The sequence below is a fragment of the Triticum urartu genome, chromosome 5 (genome assembly GCF_003073215.2).
Source record: "Triticum urartu cultivar G1812 chromosome 5, Tu2.1, whole genome shotgun sequence".
NCBI lineage: Eukaryota > Viridiplantae > Streptophyta > Magnoliopsida > Poales > Poaceae > Triticum > Triticum urartu.
In genome coordinates this window covers 571522829-571541828 of record NC_053026.1, presented here as the reverse complement: position 1 = coordinate 571541828, position 19000 = coordinate 571522829, and the positions used below count along the sequence as shown (strand labels likewise).

The 19000-nt window shown below is 50.0% G+C and overlaps 1 protein-coding gene across 1 annotated transcript; it reads right to left on the bottom strand.

Annotated features, from left to right (window-relative positions):
- Nucleotides 1-14560: 14560 nt before the first annotated feature.
- LOC125507410 lies at nucleotides 14561-15174 on the bottom strand. The gene is made up of 2 exons (XM_048671989.1): nucleotides 14948-15174; nucleotides 14561-14866 (listed from the first exon to the last, which is right to left on the bottom strand). The coding sequence occupies exons 1-2, from the start codon at nucleotides 14951-14953 to the stop codon at nucleotides 14561-14563; spliced, it is 312 nt and encodes a 103-aa protein (XP_048527946.1). The 5' UTR covers nucleotides 14954-15174.
- Nucleotides 15175-19000: the final 3826 nt, after the last annotated feature.

Below are 19000 nucleotides of genomic sequence, written 5' to 3'. Positions count from 1 at the left end.
ACCCAAGAATATTAAAGGAGTTTTATATGGTGAACTTTCACACTGTATTACCTTCCAACACTTGCCACCAGGCTTGGCGATGCCTAGGAACATGGGAAAGCAGAGCACAAATGATATGGAATCAGTGACAATGAAGGAACCCCCCGCTAATAATCGGCCATACAGAAGGTCACTGTGATGATGGTCTGAAGGCAGCAACGTGGTCACCGGTGGGAGCTCTATGAGGTGGCGCGTGAGCGGGTTCAGCAGTCGAATGTGGGTGCGCTCACTGGTCAGGATGAGGAGGCCGTCAGTGGTCGATGTGAGCGTCTTGTGGACGTTGAGCTCCGGAAGATCAACTTGTATGGTCTCACCAGTGGAGAGGTTAAGAAAGCGACGCCGGTGGGCGAGTGTGAGTTGCTCCCGGAGCATGATCCAGCGACGGGGATGGAGACGGCAGTCCAGGCTATCAAGCCCCCGCGCATCGGTGCAACACCGCCGCCAAGCATGGCACACGGCACGGAAGCGGACGTAGTCGACCACGTCATGGGCAAGGGCATGATTGGCGATCACCCCGGCCGGCCCGTCGGAAAGACTCGCCCAGTCCCTCCTGCGGTAACACGGTTAAGAATACATGAATCAAACACCAAATTTTAGAGGAAACCAGGCCAACAGATGCACGTACCATTCGGGTGTAGCCGTGCGTGCACGCTTGCCCCCCCCCCCACCCCTGAGAAGGCTTCAGGGTATGGGCGGTGATGGTGGTCGGGGTCAGGGGCGCGTGGGAGCAGAACGAGCAGTGATGCGGCAGGGTCCTGGACCGCCGTCGGGCGCGGCCGTGGGACTCTTTCTCCGACATCCCGACTTACCTAGTTCGCACGGCAAAACGGGGGCAGCGTTCGTTCCTTTTTTTTCCCGATATATACGCGTGTTTGTGGCCAATCGATGTCGTGTGCTGCTGCTTTTCCCTTTCGGGCGGATACCAACCCAGCACTAGGCCCAACCCCATGGCCTACGCGTTTCCTAGTTCACCACGATGGATGCTAGTCCTGTACCCCTAAGATGGGGCTGTCGTGGTCGCCGTGTGGAGGCACCGGTTCCGTGCCCACCGCGTGCACGCTGCCAGTAGACGCGCTCCAGTAGCGGCAGCCGGCATGGCAAGCAGAATGGGCCTCGTACTGACCCCAAACATTAAAAAGAAAATGCGATTGAGATGACCACCTCACACTGGTAAAAAGAAAAATGCGACCCAGACAAATGTCTGATAGCTGCCTCAAACATCTGGGTTGACCGGCACCCCTCGTATCAAGTCCAAATTTGGAGCGGATATGAGGAGCTCGGACGCATTTGCCGTGCCAGACCAGACAAGCCGACCTTACCATGAATTGCATCAAATCTCCCCTCCTCGACCTAGCTGATTCGACTTGTTTCTCTCCTCTTTTCTCCCTCCTCTGTGCCGGTCCTCCCCTAGCTCCGCCGCCGCACTTGCTACGCGCCGTCATACGGATCGGTAGAGCACCACCGCCATGCATGGCACACTGCACAAAAGTGGACGTAGTCGGCCTCGTCATGGTCAAGGACAGAATCGGCGATCACCCAGGCCGGCCCGTTGGAAAGACTCGCCCTGTTTTTTTTTAGAACGAAGGCTCAAGAGGAGCCCAGCTTTGAATTAACAAAGCCATCAACCGGTCAGGATTACAACTCCAAATAACACCATACACCAATTAAAGAAAAATAAAACAAACAACAAAGACACAAGGGCGCCAGGGAACAGCTCACAATGCACATACACCAAGCTAGTTAGAAAGATTGGCGAAAAGCATATAGCTTGGAGATCCCACTATCCTCTTGCACGCCAAAAACCAAGGCGAAAGCGAAGACCTGGTCAGGAGAGTGCACCGACGACGATGCAAGGCATGCCGTTGCCAAAACCTGGGCTTGAAGAAAGACACATCCATCCAGATCCATCGTCAAAGAAGGCCCCTGCCTCCTCGCCTGGCTCGAAGGCGCCGCACCGTTGAGCGATGGACATGCTCACCCTAGAGCCTAGATGGATGGCCTCGAAGAAACCACTTGTGCGGAACCAGGCGTTCCCGACATGCCGACGACGAACTCACCTAGAGCAGAGCAACACCGAATGCCAAAGTTCTGACTTGGAAGAGGGCGAGTGGTCAGAATGCACAAAAGGGCAACAGTTAGGGCCAAGACCAAATTGGGAGCTTCGGCTCGCTCGACGAGCTGAAGTTCAGCCACCGTAGGAGGGGAACCCTATCCCCTCCCGTCCTGGAAGATCCAAGGGCACCGGAGGAATAAACTGCAGCCCGGCGAAGAGCACCATAACACCTTGACCCAGCACCAAGGAAGACACCGCCACCGTTGGACGCACGCTGCCGCCGCCGACACACTCCACCTACACCACAGCGAAGCCCACAACCCATCTTTGTTCCCAAAACAGTGCCTTCAAGAAGGTTACGGCGCCAAGGGCGTCGCCGCTGCCCAACAAGATTGAGGATTTCTCCCGGGAGACAAAGAGGAGGGGGATGGGGAGCAAGACCTGAAACGGCGCCTCCAGGAAGGTGCGCGGCGCCCGCGGGCGTCGCCGCCGGCAAGGCTGGCTGGGGTTTCCCCCGGTCCTGCATCCGAACACCCACTCCCACCCGAGCAGACCGAGGCCCCTCGACGAGGCAGGCCGGATCTGGGGAGGGGAGGATCTTGCTGGAGAGGGAGGGCAGTGGGGACGGCCAGATCTGACGCAGCCGGAGCACACGCAGCCACCGCGCGCTGGCCCGCATTCTTCGGGGATCTTGCCGTCCACATAGCCGAGAACCGCCAACCTGCGCCCGCGCCACCGGATGCCGAAGCCGACGACGCCTCACCAGCCGGGGCCGCCGCCCCAGATCCAGAAGCCCCCCACGGACGAGGCGAGGCGGCGAGGGCCCCGCCGCCACCCTCATCGACTGCGTGCCAAGCTTGCTCGGCATCAGCAGTCTCCGGCGGCGGTGAGTGAAGGGCGAGCAGGGGAGAGAGGCGGCGGGGGTAGGGTTTCGCCCCTCGGGTCGCCCGAGCGGGGCGACATGAGGGAGGGGGGGGGGAGGGGAGGTCAGGCTCCACTCGCCCAGTCCCTCCCGTGGCAACGTGGTTCAAACGATAAGAATGGAATACTACTAAATTTTAGTGGATAACTAGGCGAAAGATGCACATACCATCCATTGGACACCGTGCATGCACGCTTTTCCCCCCAACCACAAGATGGCTTCATCGTCGTACTGCCCGCTGTGATGGAAAATTTTGAAGTGGAAACGCGTAGGCCACGGATTTTTTTAAGTGGAAACTAATATTTTGTTCCTCTATGAAATAAAATTTCTAAAGAATAATCTGTCTTGGTTTTAGTTTTATTGTGTTTTCTTTACTTTATGAGTTCCAAGAGAACAAGTGGATATTGTTTTAACTTTTGGGATTTTCTTAGTTTATCTGCTTTCCTCTAATATTTCAAGCACCACTTAAAATCCTAGCCATGATAGGAATAAAAATAAAACGGGATAATCAAACACTTGACTAAATGTTGGGAGCAAAGAGCCTCTGTAGTACCTTTTTTCAATAAAGGATGTATTTTATTGACTCAAAATGAAGCTTTAAGAGGATACAAACACAATGAACCCACACCCGGCCTCCGCATAGTTAGGATGCACACAGCCAATATGAACACACGCACACAAATAAAACGCCGGTAAAATAGCAAAGTCATATGAGACCAAAACTATGTGTAGGCGAGGAAAAATGACAAAGCTATTAGATCCATGATCGACAAACTACAACAATGACCATATTCGTACCAACCATCTCATGACACCAAACGAACGACGAGGTTCTTCAACAGCAACACCTTCAAAAAGGGAACGACGCTCATCGTCGCCATCACCGGTTCCAAACATCCAAGGTTAGATCTAAGGTTTCACCCTGAAGAAACAGTCCAAGCATATCCGAGCAATGCCTTCAACAAGGTAGCTATATAAAAATATTGCCATTGCCAGGTTTAACCAACTCGGGTCGGACCTAGGTTTTCACCCCGGAGCTCGAGCCTGGGTGCTCGAGTGGCACCCCCATCGACCTCCCTTATGTGTTGTCACCACCACTTTCTCGCAACCCCAGCTACATGCGCGTTCGCCACCGCTGTACAACCATCCCTCTGCGTTAAGTCGTTGTCGATAGTTTGCATCTCACAACTGAAGTCAACCACCGGGTCTGAAGAGAGGAACTCTCATGAAACCTTTCGGTAGTCACCACAATCTATGGCGAGGCTACCATCGCAGGCCGGAGTTGTCACCCGGACCAACCACCTACGATGGAGCACCCATCGCTGATTATCACTTCGCTGGAGAGAGCTCAGCCCATACCCGTCACGTAGCCACCGCAAGATCAAGAGCACACAGCCGCCAAATCAGCGCCATGCCTCCCGACCGATAGATCTTCGTGAAGGACGGAGTCCTGTGGCGGAGACAAGGGGGGCGAGTAGGGGCCTGGCCCCCCTAACGATCGAGGAAACTACGCATTAGTTAGCCGTAAACGTACCAATTTTATCTACTTGCACGTACTAGCCCCCCCCCCTAATCTCAAGCAATATGGAGAAAAGAAAAGGTCCATGAGAAGCCACGTACTGGACCCTCCTTGTCTCAAGTATAAAAACAGGAAAAAGAATAGGCCCATGAGATGCCTACCGGCCTTTACTAAGTCTCATAGGCCCTAGCGTACTTAGACTCTTTTTTGTGAATGGTGTGTAGTTAGACTCTGCCGTGATTGTCTCAAAAAAAAAGTTAGACGCTGCCGTGATTAACGCAAGCAGTTAGCGATACCGCAATCAATTATTGTATTATTATTTTCAATTCTCATCTTGTACTGTATATGGCAAAATTATATAAACAGATTTTTGCTCTTTTGCTTGCGTGATGTATGACGCCAATTCTGAAAATTGTAGATCAGCGGTTATAAAGAGAAAATGTCGTCAAACACCGTAAAAGTCATTTCATTTTGATGCATCGTTTGATGGAAGACGACTTCGCTTTGGCATTGCATGATAATCCATATGGAAATAAGGTTTAGCAGCTAAATTCTCTTCCGATGAAACTACTTTTCCTTTTTATTTTACTGACATCGTAGAGTCAGATTTAAACTTATACAAATAAAACATGTTCTACAACGCCTATGTGATAATTTTTTATAGTATTATGGTAGATATTTTTATCATTTTATATAGCATCGAAGTGGTAAATTATTATATAAAAGCAAAAAAAATTTTATTTGCATTGGCCCCTATGTTGAAACTGTAGCTCCGTCGTTGAACTTGGCCCCCCCTATACTCAAATCCTGGCTCCGCCCGTGACGGAGTCCACCACAAGGACCAGCAGGGCCGCCATGCACAACACCTCATTGGATTCCCTGATGCCACACCACAATTTGGAGGAGCAGGATTGTCGCCCAACCAGAGGAGGAGATGGCTGGATATGGCGTCGCCAGGCTAGATCAGGCTAGTCATAGTGGGAAGTAACTTAGACTAGTGTCATGCATATGACACTAGTCTAAGACTGCTCACAATGGGGGGTAACATAGAGTAGTAACTTGCCGATGTTACTAGTCTATGTTACTATCTCCATAGTGGGAGTAACATAGAGTAGTAACATATGAGTGGTATCATGAAAGAGTTTATTTATTAGGCTATAGACTCATTATGCCTTAAAATGTGTGATGTTACAGTAACTAGTTAAGTTACCACAAACCCCTGTCTCCTCATTAATTAGCTACCACATAAGCAATCTTGTATTGAAATGTGTGATGTTACTAGTTAAGTTACTCCCATTGTGACTAGTCTAAGTTACTATATTTATAGTGCAAAGTAACATAATAGTAGTGTCATAGATTGCTCTATTTATTTGCTCATAGACTCAACATTTCTTGGAAAGCGCTATGTGATGGTAACATAATATGTTACTCCAAACACCTTTCTTCTCATTAACTAGGTGCCACATAAGCAAACTTGTTTTGGGATACGTTATGTTACTAGCTAAGTTACTCCCACTATGACTAGCCTCAGAGGCTCCAGATCCACGCCTGCCATGGCAGTCAAGCCAAGGGATTACCCCGTCCAGCCCGGCCCAGTTGCCGCAGACAACCTGCGCGCCAGTACGAGCTTGCGCGACGGTTGTTGATTAGCGTAGCAATCACAAACAACTGGTTTTTTCCCCTAGGCTCTCGCGGCTAGGGTTTTACTCCTCGGCGGCGATCCAATCGCCCCGAGTCCTCCACTTCAGCCATCAAAGTCCTCGCCGGGCATCGTCCTGCGGTGCCCCGGTGACTGCGATTCGATGGCCCCTCCTGAGGATGCCATCTCTTCCACGAGCGGCGGTACCTCGACGGCGGCTAACCCTAACCTGGAAGATTTCTTCGACCAGTTAGATCTCAACGAGGAAGAGTTCAATGATGTGGAAATCGACGAGGACGATCCAGTGATCAAGGAGAGTGTTCGCTGGCTTGCCCTCACAAGGGTGCATACCGAGAAGAGCTTCTCTCCCTCCGCCTTCTACAAGGACATGAGGGCTACTTGGAACCCTGCGCAGCTGGTAAGATTCAGGCCCGTTGGCCCCAATAGATTTGTGGTTCAAGCATCCTGCGTGGGAGATTGGGAACGCATCATGTCGCAAGGGCCATGGATCTTCCGTAACATGGCGGTGTTGCTATGCCAGTACGATGGTTTCAGCAGGGCTGAGGATGTCGTATTTGATCATATGCCGATCTGGCTACAGATACACAAACTGCCTGACCCGTTCTGCAAAGAAAATATTGTTGAGAAATTGCTTAAGGGGGCAGGGGAAATTATGGAGATGCGGTTAAACGGGAACACCCGTGGAGATTACGTCAGGGTGAGGGTTAATCATGATATCCAAAAGCCCCTGATGAAGTTTGTGAGCATAGTCCGAGCCAAGGAGAGGCAGGTGTACTTGGTACGCTATGAGAAATTGGCTCGTTTCTGCAAGGCTTGCGGTCTGATAGGCCATGATCATAAAGAGTGCGGTCTAGGAATTCATGACGTCAAGAAGCTTAAGTATGGAGATTGGCTGTATGCCGATGGCCCGAACAGGTCCAGAATGGATCTGAACAATGGCAATGCGCCTAATCCAAGGCAACAGGGGAGGCCGAGCAGCCCGGTGGGTACCCCAAAACCTTCATCGAAAGACCAATACCCAGACTCTAGGGACACAGCTACTAGTCCTTTAAAGGATCACGTGGCTAGGATGGAGGTGGACCGGGATGCTAGGAAGAGGCTTAACATGGAGGGTGGCACAGTTGAGGCAAACAGGTCTACCAATTCCCTTAAACAGGTCCTTGCTATCACTGATGGTAGTGGAACTGATTTGGGCACACCTGCGTCGCCGTCGAGTAGCACGTCCAGCAGCAAACGTGCAAGACTCGCCAAGGAGAATGACACCAACGAGATATCGGCGGCCTCCCTCGAGGAGGACCGCCGGACGCAATGAATATCCTATCGTGGAACTGCCGGGGGGGAACCGCCGGACAGTTCGTGAGGTGTTGGCCCTCGCAAAAGCCAATAACCCCAAGCTAGTCTTTCTTTACGAGACTAGACATGAGTCATCGCGGATCGAGAAGCTACGTTGGAGGCTAGGCCTCAAGGGTTTCCATGGTGTCAGTAGTGACCGAAGAAGTGGTGGCTTAGCTCTCTTTTGGGATGAGTCGCTTGCAGTAACAATTCTGGATTCATGCAGTAGATACATTGATGTTAGCATCACAGAAGGGGGTACCGGTTGTGCTTGGAGAGGCACCTTTGTCTATGGCGAACCAAGAGTGGAGAACAGATATCGTATGTGGGATCATCTCTGTAGGCTGCGGGCTACCTCTACGGGACCGTGGCTGGTTTGTGGTGACTACAATGAAGCCTTGTGGCAACATGAGCATCTGTCCCGGTCCATGCGATCTGAATCCCAAATGGCGTCGTTTAGGGATTGCCTCCAGGTGTGTGAGCTGGAGGATCTCGGTTTCTGCGGCATCCCCTTTACATACAACAATGGCCACGCACGAGACCGCAACGTTCAGGTTCGTTTGGATCGGGCGTGTGCGGACGAGGCTTGGCGTGACTTGTTTCCGGCGGCGAGGGTGCAGCACCTCGCAACGTCGTGCTCGGACCACAGTCCCCTCTTGATTCAATTGGAAGGGGTGCAGGATAAACGCCGTAGGGTGATGGCGATGCGCTATGAAATAATGTGGGAACGTGATCCCACGTTGCCAGACTTGATTGCTGGGAGTTGGAATAAGCATCGTCCACTCGGTAATCTTGGCTCAGTATCAAAGTCATTGAAGGAGTTGATGAAGGATCTTAAACAGTGGAGTAAAACACATTTTGGCAATGTCCTTAAAGATATCGAGGCTCTTCGTTCACAGCTGGCTGAACTTCAGTTGTCCGGGGCTGACCGTGCTCTTATTAGATCCAAAATGAACCAGCTGGACGAGTTACTATATAGGGAAGAGATGTTGTGGCTCCAACGTTCACGTATAACCTGGTTGAAGGAAGGCGAGCGCAACACAAAATATTTGCATCGCCCGGCAGTATGGCGTGCTCGTCGGAACCTCATTCAGCGGCTACAGAAAAATGATGGATCTTGGTGCAGCGCCCCGACTAACATGGAGCGGATGGTGCGCTCATACTTCAAGGAGATTTTCACAAAGGATCCCACCCTTTCACCAGGGGAGGTACTTGAATGTATAGTCCCCAAGGTGACGAACGAGATGAATGAGTCTCTGTGTCAGCCCTACTCTGATACGGAGATTTCAGATGCCCTCTTTCAGATTGGCCCTTTAAAGGCCCCGGGATGTGATGGTCTCCCGGCAAGATTTTACCAGCGGAATTGGGCGACGCTGAAGAATGATATTGTGGCTGCGGTACAAGACTTCTTTATTACACGCATAATGCCCGATGGGGTTAATGATACGGCGATCGTTCTAATTCCGAAGATTCCCCGTCCAAAGGAACTAAAAGACTTTAGACCGATCAGCCTGTGCAACGTGGTGTATAAAGTCGTTTCAAAATGCATGGTGAACAGATTACGGCCTCTCCTAGGGGATCTCATCTCGGAAAATCAAAGCGCTTTTATTTCGGGGAGGCTCATATCTGATAATTCCATCATTGCTTTCGAGTGTATCCATCATATCCAGGAAGCAAAAAATAATTCGCCCGCCTTATGTGCCTATAAGCTTGATCTATCCAAGGCCTATGATCGGGTGGATTGGGAGTTCTTGGAGAAGGCGCTAGCTAAATGGGGTTTTTCTCAGACCTGGATTTCACGCGTAATGGCATGTGTATCTTCGGTGAAATACTCGGTAAATTTTAATGGCAAGTTATTGGAGGCGTTCACCCCCTCCAGGGGGCTCCGTCAAGGTGATTCGCTGTCCCCCTTTCTCTTCCTTTTTGTAGTTGATGCCCTGTCTGCTCTCATACATAAGGCTACGAGGGAGGAAGATCTTCAGGGGGTCAGAATCAGTAGAAGTGCGCCCGAGATTTCTCATCTTCTGTTTGTGGATGACACTCTCCTGTTCTTCCAGGCGACAACGCAGCAGGCAACTGTGATGAAAGGTTTTTTGAACACGTATGCTTCGGTGACGGGACAACTCATTAATCCGTCGAAGTGTTCCATCCTCTTCTCGAATCATTGCCAGCCTATTGTGATGCAGGAGGTGAAGTCTGTTTTGGAGATTACTCAGGAGGTTTTTGAACCAAAATACTTGGGCTTGCCGGTCCCTGAAGGAAGAATGCATAAGGGTAGGTTTGAAACTACTCAAGACCGCTTGCGAAAGAGGCTTGTTGATTGGAGTGAGCAATACATGTCCTCGGGCAATAAGGAGATCCTTATCAAGGCCGTTGCCCAGGCCATTCCTACGTATGTGATGAGCGTTTTCAAGCTCTCAGCGTCGGTATGTGATGAGCTCACACGTATGATTCGCCAATATTGGTGGGGCGTTGAGAAGGGGAAGAGGAAGATGGCATGGATGAGCTGGGACAAGCTGAGGCTTCCCAAGTCCATGGGGGGTATGGGCTTGCGCAACATGAGATGTTTTAATCAAGCTTTGTTAGCTAAACAAGCATGGAGACTCCTGGACTCCCCCAATAGCCTGTGCTCAAGATTGTTAAAGGCCAAGTATTACCCACATGGCCAGTTATTGGACACTGTCTTCCCAAACAATGGTTCGGAGGTATGGAAGGGAATTTTACACGGTCTTGAACCGGTGAAGAAAGGGGTAATTTGGCGTGTGGGAAATGGCACTTCAATACGTACTTGGAGGGATCCGTGGATCCCAAGACCCGACTCCTTTCGGCCAATTACTCCTAAAAGGAACTGCAGACTCAATCGAGTGTCGGATTTCTTGGATGACAATGGTGCTTGGAGAGCAGACAGACTGAATGAATTTTTCTGGCCTATGGATGTGGTTCATATTCTAAAGATCAGAACTTCCCCTCGCCAACGAGATGATTTTCTATCTTGGGTCCCGGAAAAAAGCGGCCTATTCACTGTCAAAAGTGCTTATAGGTTGGCTTCCCAGGAGCACAACGCTATCTTCGCTAATGGATCATCTAGCACTCATCCGGATGGGAATCGTTCCTTGTGGAACCTAGTATGGAAATCTGCTGTCCCGCATAAGATGAAGATCACCGCTTGGAGGATTGTTACCGGTACCCTGGCCACACAAAAGTGCAAACAATATAGACATTTATCGACGCGATCGACGTGCGCTCTCTGTGGTGTGGAGGAGGAGAGCACGTACCATGCGCTGATAGCATGTACGCATGCAAGAATCCTGTGGGTGAACATGCGGCGTCGATGGCAACTGCCGGCGGATGACATGCTCCTTAATTCTGGAAAGGAATGGCTTCTGTCCTTACTAAGCAAGTGCACTACATATGTGAGAGATATGCTAATCATGTTGCTCTGGAGGATTTGGCAATTGCAGAATGACTTGATGCATGGGAAAGAAAGTACGCCAGTCCTCGCTAGTGTTGAGTTCCTAGACAGTTATTACAAGTCAATCAAACTGGCTGGGAGGTACTCAACAGATGAGATCTTAAAAGGCAAGATGATTATCCTAGAGGCTACACCCTCCGCGAGCGTCGCTCGGCCGTCCACCTCTCCTTGGCCGGCGCCCGCTGCTGGGACAGTAGCCCTCTCGGTTGACGGATCCTTCCAAAAGGATGACGGTATGGCGGCTGCTGGTATGGTGCTCAGAAACTCAGAAGGTGCAATCTTTTTCGCAGCCTATCGTTTCATCTTCCACTGCAATGATTCGCTGGAGGCGGAACTGCATGCGATAATGCAAGGTATGGCACTTGCTATACAACACTCGGACCTTCCGGTGATGGTGCAGTCGGATTCTTCGGAAGCGTTATCTAGTCTTTCTAATAATGCACTTTGTAGATCAGCTTACGGCCACCTTGTGTTAGAGATCAAGGAACTGTTAGGTAGTAGGGAGTTTTTTTCCTTTGAAGATTTACCGTTCTCAGAATAGAGTTGACGATCGACTGGCCCACTATAGCCGCACAGAGCGTACTACTGCTGTGTGGTTGGGTTCAGTACCACCGTATATTGAGAATTTGTGGCCTCAAGAGTGTAACTCTATAATTATGCAATAAAACTCCTTTTACCCCTGCAAAAAAAAAAGTACGAGCTTGCGCGGCGGCTGCTGCTAGGGCCGCTCGGTGTGGGTAAGCCGGCGCAGCAATTCATGGCTTTGTAGTACCTTTATATCAGAGAAAGAGGCTCGGAGATACAAGCGATTCTCCCGGTAAAAGTCAATCCTCCCAAAGAAACCATCGACAACACTATTGATTATAAAAGGCTCCATTCTCGATTTTTTTTTTTTATAAAAGGCTCCATGTACAAATGCCAAACACAAAGCATATACGACTGAAAATACTGTTACTACATGTATAGAATCTGGCTGATAAAATCTACTCTGAAAGTATTGCACAAGGAGAGACAATCGACAACACTATACGGCGATTTTAGGGAGTAGTTGAAGATATAGTTAGTGTGTTTGGTAATTCGAGATGGCAGATAATAGGCCTCAACATTCTTATGGATTCTCTCATCGAAATCGAAGCGCAAGTAGACACTGCTACGGTGCTACCCTCGATAAAGGGGAAAACCCTTGTGCACACTGAAAAACAAAAACGTTTACCCATAAAAAGAGCCCGACTGTTGAATTCCTTGACTGGGAAACAGATCCGTCTTTTCCAAATCCACCCGATAGACGTCAATTATCATCGGGCAAGGCTTATAGCGTGAGCTAGGTTGATAGTGCACCAACATCAATTTCCCACCATTATCCACCAAGTGAGCCGACTGAGTCGCTGTGTAAACATGATTACACAACTTGGCTGCCACCTCTAGTCGTGGATCTATGATCGTTTCCAGTACCATGAGATTGTCTCCGATAACCCAGTAGAAGCGACCCAAGAACATCAAAGGAGTTGAACGTGGCCAATAGACTCCGTATTCGCGTGGTATGACCTTCCAACACTCATCACCAGGCTTGGCGATGCCTAGGAACCCGTAGAAGCAGAGCAGGAATGATATGGAATCAGTGACAATGAAGGAACCCCACACTAATAGTCGGCCATTAAAAAAATTCACGTCCATAGTGGTGATCGTCCAAATTCAGCAACATGGTCACGGGTGGAAGCTCTATAAAGTGGCGTCTGAGCGGATTTAGTAGTCGAATATGGATGTGGTCATGGAGCAGGATGAGGAGCCCCTCAGAGGTCGATGTGAGCGCCTTGTGGCCGCTGAGCTATGGGAGATCCACCTTTATGTCCTGGCCGGTGGAGAGGTTGAGGAAGCGATGGCTGTACATAGGGAAATGTTGTCCGGGAATCATGATCCAGTGCCGGGGATGGAGACGGCGGTCCAGGCACTACCGGACTCGCGGGCTATGCCTACGGCCCAGGGCCGTCGGCATAGGTCCTTTGCCGTCGGCATAGATCTATGCCTACGGCCGCCGTCGGCATAGCCCCGTCGGCGTAGATCACGTCAGCGTAGATGCGTCAGACCGTCGGCGTAGTATAGCCGTCGGCATAGGTGCATATGCCGACGGCCGTGGGATAGCCGTCGGCATAGTTTAGCTGTCGGTGTTGTTTTCCGTCTGACGGCAACAGACGGCGCCGTCAACAGCGCGATTCAGGAGACGACACGTGGCGCAGGTATGCCGACGGCTTGGCCGTCGGCATAGATGGAAATCTATGCCGACGACCAAGCCGTCGGCATACCTGCGCCACGTGTCGTCCCCCGGCTTCTCCTGGCGGCAGGGCTATGCCTACGGCAAAGCCGTCGGCATAGATGGAAATCTATGCCGACGGCTTTGCCGTAGGCATATGTCTGCCACGTGGCAGCTCGTGGTTTCTCCTGGCAGCAGGGCTATGCCTACGGCAAAGCCGTCGGCATAGTTTGCCACGTGGCAAGCCCTGGTAACTCCTGGGCGTATATATGCCGACGGCTTTGCCGTAGGCATAGTTTTTTTTATTTTTTTTATTTTCCTTGTTTTCTCTTTTCCAATTCATTTGACAGCATTTCAAAACAGAACAATATGAAATTATGCAGAAATATGACAATTCATCATGTGAACATACTCAAGTTCATCTAAACATACTCAAGTTCACCATCATCATCTAAACATACTCAAGTTCACCATCATCATCTAAACATACTCAAGTTCATCACATTATCTAAAGATCATCACCGATGGAAGTTCATGAACATAAAAGTAGTGCAAGACATGAAACATGATAAAAGTAGGAATATGAAAGGCATGGCACGATGGCCACATGCACGGAATCATCAAGCAAGAGCACCCCCGCCGAAAGCACCACCTCCGCCATAACCACCACCACCTCCGTCAAAAGCACCACCTCCGCCAAAACCGTCATCGCGACCACCACCACTCTGCCAGATCGGAGTGACTGGGGTCGACGGAGCAGGAGTCGAGCCACCGGTCCCCTACATGTTTCAGAAAAGATTCTAACGGTAAATATGATATGATAGTGTTTCATGAACGAGAACTAGTTTGCTAGTAGTTAGGCAAATGTACTAACCGAACCATCACTGCCTAGTGCCACCCATTCATCGAACGTGGGCACGTGTGGGGGTTCTCCCGCAGGTGGTGGTGGGGGTCCCATTTGTGGTGGATCCGTGTGGTTAGTCCAAGATGCCAACATAGCCTGAATGTTAGTTAAACAAGCAAACTAGAAGATCAGAAGGAATGAAAGTGCAAAAATTTAGGTTGGTTTTAAGAGGGCAAAACTAACCGTCATCATCTGACGGTTGTAATCATCGTTTGCCTTCACTCGTTTCAAGTACTCCCGCACCTCGAGATTCCTATGCTCGACAAACTCCTTATAGGCCTACATAATTTAGGTTATTTCTAAGTGAGCAATGCTAAAAATAAACTGAGAATACAATATAGAAAAAGATAAAGAGGAAAGTACTTACAGCATGCTGGCGGGCTAAGGGAGTCTGTGAACGCCCCGTACTCTCTAACTGGCTCGGGTTGGTAGCCCGAAGCCTGTGTACGAGATCGAAGGAGTGATCAAGCCATCGAAACACGGATACCGGCCATTCTTCTTCCCCTGGATGGCCACCACCGCCGTGTCGTCGATCTGAGACTGGGCGACCTCAGCAACAGGAACATCCGGATGCAACTCCTGATAGTGATGAATGTAAGACCCCAGGTGCTCCTCGGTCTTGCCGTAGTACTGGCTCTCGCCCTCCTTGCGATGACTCCGCTCGCGGGCCAGCTTCCACGACTCCATGTCTGAGAGCGGCCTCTTCAACTTGTCCTCCTACAACGTCAAATAGAAGTCAGCCATACATAAGAACATGACGTAAAGAAGAACAAAAATGCATCATGCACATAGATATACCTTCATGGCCTTGAAGCCCCAGTGGTTCCTGTTTCCTTGGCCGTGTGTCCCGTCGTCTCCACGGTTAGCCCGGGCCTTGATGCTCTTGGCAGCAAACTCTGCATCGGCGCCGAGCCACCTATCCACCAAACTCGCCCATCCGTCATGCCTTCCATAGCACCAACGAGGAACAACCTATGCAAATTTTGAAAGCATGACATGTGAGCACGAAACATATAGTTGACTGCTTGAAACAATGAAAAGTTAGTAATAGTTACCATCATCAACTGCTCCTTGCTCAAGGTAAGTCGTAGCTTCTGCGCTTGAGTTTTGGTCATCTTTTGGTGCAGGTAGTAGTGGTAGTACTGCGAGACGGCAACCCAGCGCACCTCGTACTGCAACTGACGAGCTTTCTTCTTCGCAGCCGCAAGCATTAACAATTATCCTTTGTCTTATCAGGAATGTTGAGGATCGTGTGAAAAAGGGACTCTGCGACATTCTTTTCGGTGTGCATCACGTCTATGTTGTATGGAAGTTTGAGGTCCTTAAAATAGGGAAGCTGCGTGAAGGGGGTAATGTGAGTCCAGTTGTGCGTCTCACCATATCCTTCAAAAATTTTCCCTTTACTTTTCCCTTTGCCCTCGCCCTCATCTTCGCCTGTGGCTTTGCCTTTGCCTTTGCCTTTGCCTTTGCCTTTCCCCTCACCGGCAGGCTTAAGAGCTTTCAGCTGAGCAAGCACATCCGCACCAGAAAATGTTGGAATCTCGTTTACTTCATGGCCAACTTTGCCTTTTGTGAAGTTCTTCTTGTCTTCCCTATCAGGATGGTCTGGAGGGAGGAACTGTCGATGCAGGTCAAATGCAACATACTTGCCACCCTTCTTCAGCCAAATGAAAATCAAGGCCTGCATGCACACTGGGCAAGGCATCTTTCCACTTGTACACCATCTGCAGAACAAGGCATAACCGGGAAAGTCATGCATGCAATATTGTAGCCAAACTTTCATCAAGAAATTTTTCTGCAGATGTCGGTCGTATGTCAACCTTGGGAAGTACCAAGAATGGTGCAAATCATCCACCAACGGCTGCATAAACACACTCAAATTCTTCCCCGGATATTCAGGCCTCGGAATTATAAGCGACAGGAACATGGTCTTGCGTTGCATTATGGCGCCGAGAGGGAGATTCAGCGGAATAACAAATATGGGCCAACAGCTGTATGGATTAGACGACATACCATATGGATTGAACCCATCACCTCTTATAGCAATTCTGACATTCCCAGCCTCGGCTGCTTCCTCCGGGTACTCTATATCGAATGACTTCCATGCTTCACCTCCTGATGGATGTACAATTTTTTTTGGATTGTACCTTTTCCCTTCCTTGTGCCACTTCATCATTTTGGCAGACTCCTCGGTGATGAAAAGGCGCTGCAGTCTTTTTATAAAATCAAGATACCGAAGAACCTTCACAGGGATTTTTAGCTGCTGCTTCTGACCATGCTTATCGACCACCTCAATATACCGAGAGGAACCGCACTTCCTACAGATACTTGTCATCCACATACTCATGCCTAAACAAAAGGCAATTCTTTGGACAAACATGTATTTTCTCATAGTCCATCGAGAGCGCCTTCATGATTTTCTTCGTACCGTACATGGTTTTCGGCAGTTCATGGCCCTCAGGCAGGCTGTTAGCCCATACTCCCAGAAATGCTTCGAAGCAACCTCGGCTACAGCCGTACTCAGCCTTGACTGCCATCAGTTGCGAGATGGCATCCAACACAGACAGCTTGGCACCCTCATAGAGAGGTTTCTTTGACGAGGCCAAGATTTCCAGGAAGGCCTTTGCGGTTTCCTCCGGCTCCTCCGGTTCATTCGCTGAATGTGACGGAGGTGTCGGCTGTGCAGCAAAGACATCATCTAGCATGTCTCTAACCCCATCGTCCTCATAACCAGCAACGCGTTGTCGTATCACATCCTCTCTACCACGGTCCCACTGGGCAAAGTTTATCGGCATATTAAAGTTGGGCATAAATCCATGCGTGCGAAGGTGCTTAGTCATCTCACTCTTATCTCTGCGGATACGCCTCTTACATCTGGCACACGGGCATTCTGGCACCATCCTCATTGGACTACGGAATATCTCTTTCAAAAACACATCAGTTTTCTCGACCCACTCTGTTGTTACTTGATTCCGACGGAAAAACCCACTATACATCCACTGATTATCTGCCATCTCTGCTTTATTGGAAGCCACACAACAAAATTAAGGATTCATTTAAATTACTCACATCAATATTTTATTTTTTACAAGGTTGACGAGAAACTACATTTAATCCACCTACATCTCTAATAGGTAAAGATGGGTCCTAATCCCACCCGAGAATGTGTAGATTGAGTACGTTGTCCATGCTCTACCCCATTCCAAGACAAAATTTCGGCAGCACCTCCCCGCTATTCTCCAAATACACGTCTCGGCAAAATGCCGAGAGAATGTGCATCCGGAGAACAATAGGGAGGCGCCGCCGAAATCCTATCTCGGAACGGGGTAGAGCATGAACAACGTACCAAATCTACACATCCTCGGGCTGTCCGTGGAAAGCGCTGGACAATCCGAAAGAGTTGCGGTGATAAATATGCAATTGAATGCATATTTATCGATGCAACCCTTTCGGACGGGAGACCTAGGTTACGCGACTTGATGTGAAAATTCAATCTAGTTAAAAGAGGCTAGGAGTTGAAGGTGGATTCGTAGCTCACCCTCCGCTGTAGAGGAAGTAGTCTAGCAGCGGCAGGATCACGGACCAAACCCAGACGACGAAGGCTCTAGTGAGATGAAATACCACAAAGCCTGTAAATTTTACCGAGTCAAAAATTTGAGGGCATCACATCACATAAAGCTGAGGGCATCACATCACATAAAGCATTGACACTTCAAACTATGAAAAACATCTCAGATATACCTATTTTGACAACATCACAAAATGAAACTATAGCTATTTGACAACATCTCAGATATACCAATTTTGTTCTTCAGAATTTTTATAGCGCATCTCACATAGCTATTTGACAACATCACCAACTTGACCAAAGCTATAACTAACCAATATACATCAATCCATCCATTCATCCATAGAACATGCATCTATCACATATATAACAAGTAGTAAAAATTGCAAAAAAATGAGGAAAAAAAAGCTCACCGGGGCGGCCGGGGACGGTGAGGCAGGGGCGGCCGCGGACGGTGAGGCAGGGGCGGCCGCGGACGGTGAGGCAGGGGCGGCCGGTGCAGCGGGCGAGCGGGGGGCGGCGGTGGAGGGCAGGGCCGGCCGGGGACGGGAGCACCGGGCTCACGGCCGGCAGGAGCCGCGGCCAGCGCGCGGTCGGTGGGAGGCCGGGGCAGCGGCGGGGTCGGGAGAAGTGCGGGGCGACGGCGGGTGTGGATGCGGGAGCGGCGACGCGGGTGTGGAGGCGGGGGAGGGCGGCGGCAGGGGTGGGGTGTGCAGCGAGGGGGCGGGGTGGAGTGGGCGGGGTGGAGTGCGGCAGCGGCGAGGGGGCAGCCGGGGTGGAGTGGGCGGGGCGCAGAATGCGTCGGCGGTGGCGCAGGTCGGGGTGCGGCGGCGACGCAGCTCGGGGGGAAGGAGAGAATGAGTGGAGGGGGTTCGCCCCGCGGGTGGATAAGGCAGCCTATGCCGACGGCTAAGCCGTCGGCATACATGAGGAGGCCACGTGGCACCTATGCCGACGGCTTAGCCGTAGGCATACTTTTTTATTATTTTTATTTATTTTCCTTTTTTATTTTATATAAATTTTTTAATGTTTTCTTATAGTTTTTTTATTTTATATAGATTTCTAAATTTTTTTATAGTTATAATTTTCCTTTTTTATGTATTATTATTTCATATAGATTTTTTATTTTTTTTAAACCGCTCAGCCCTCTCCTCTCCCGGAACCACACAGAGGGGAGGGGAGGGGAGGTGCCGAATTCGAGCAGCTTCGTCCGCCAAGGCCGTGGCCTGGTTGCGGGTATGGGAGCGCCATGGCCGCCCTCGATCGCGTGCTCGATCTGGAGC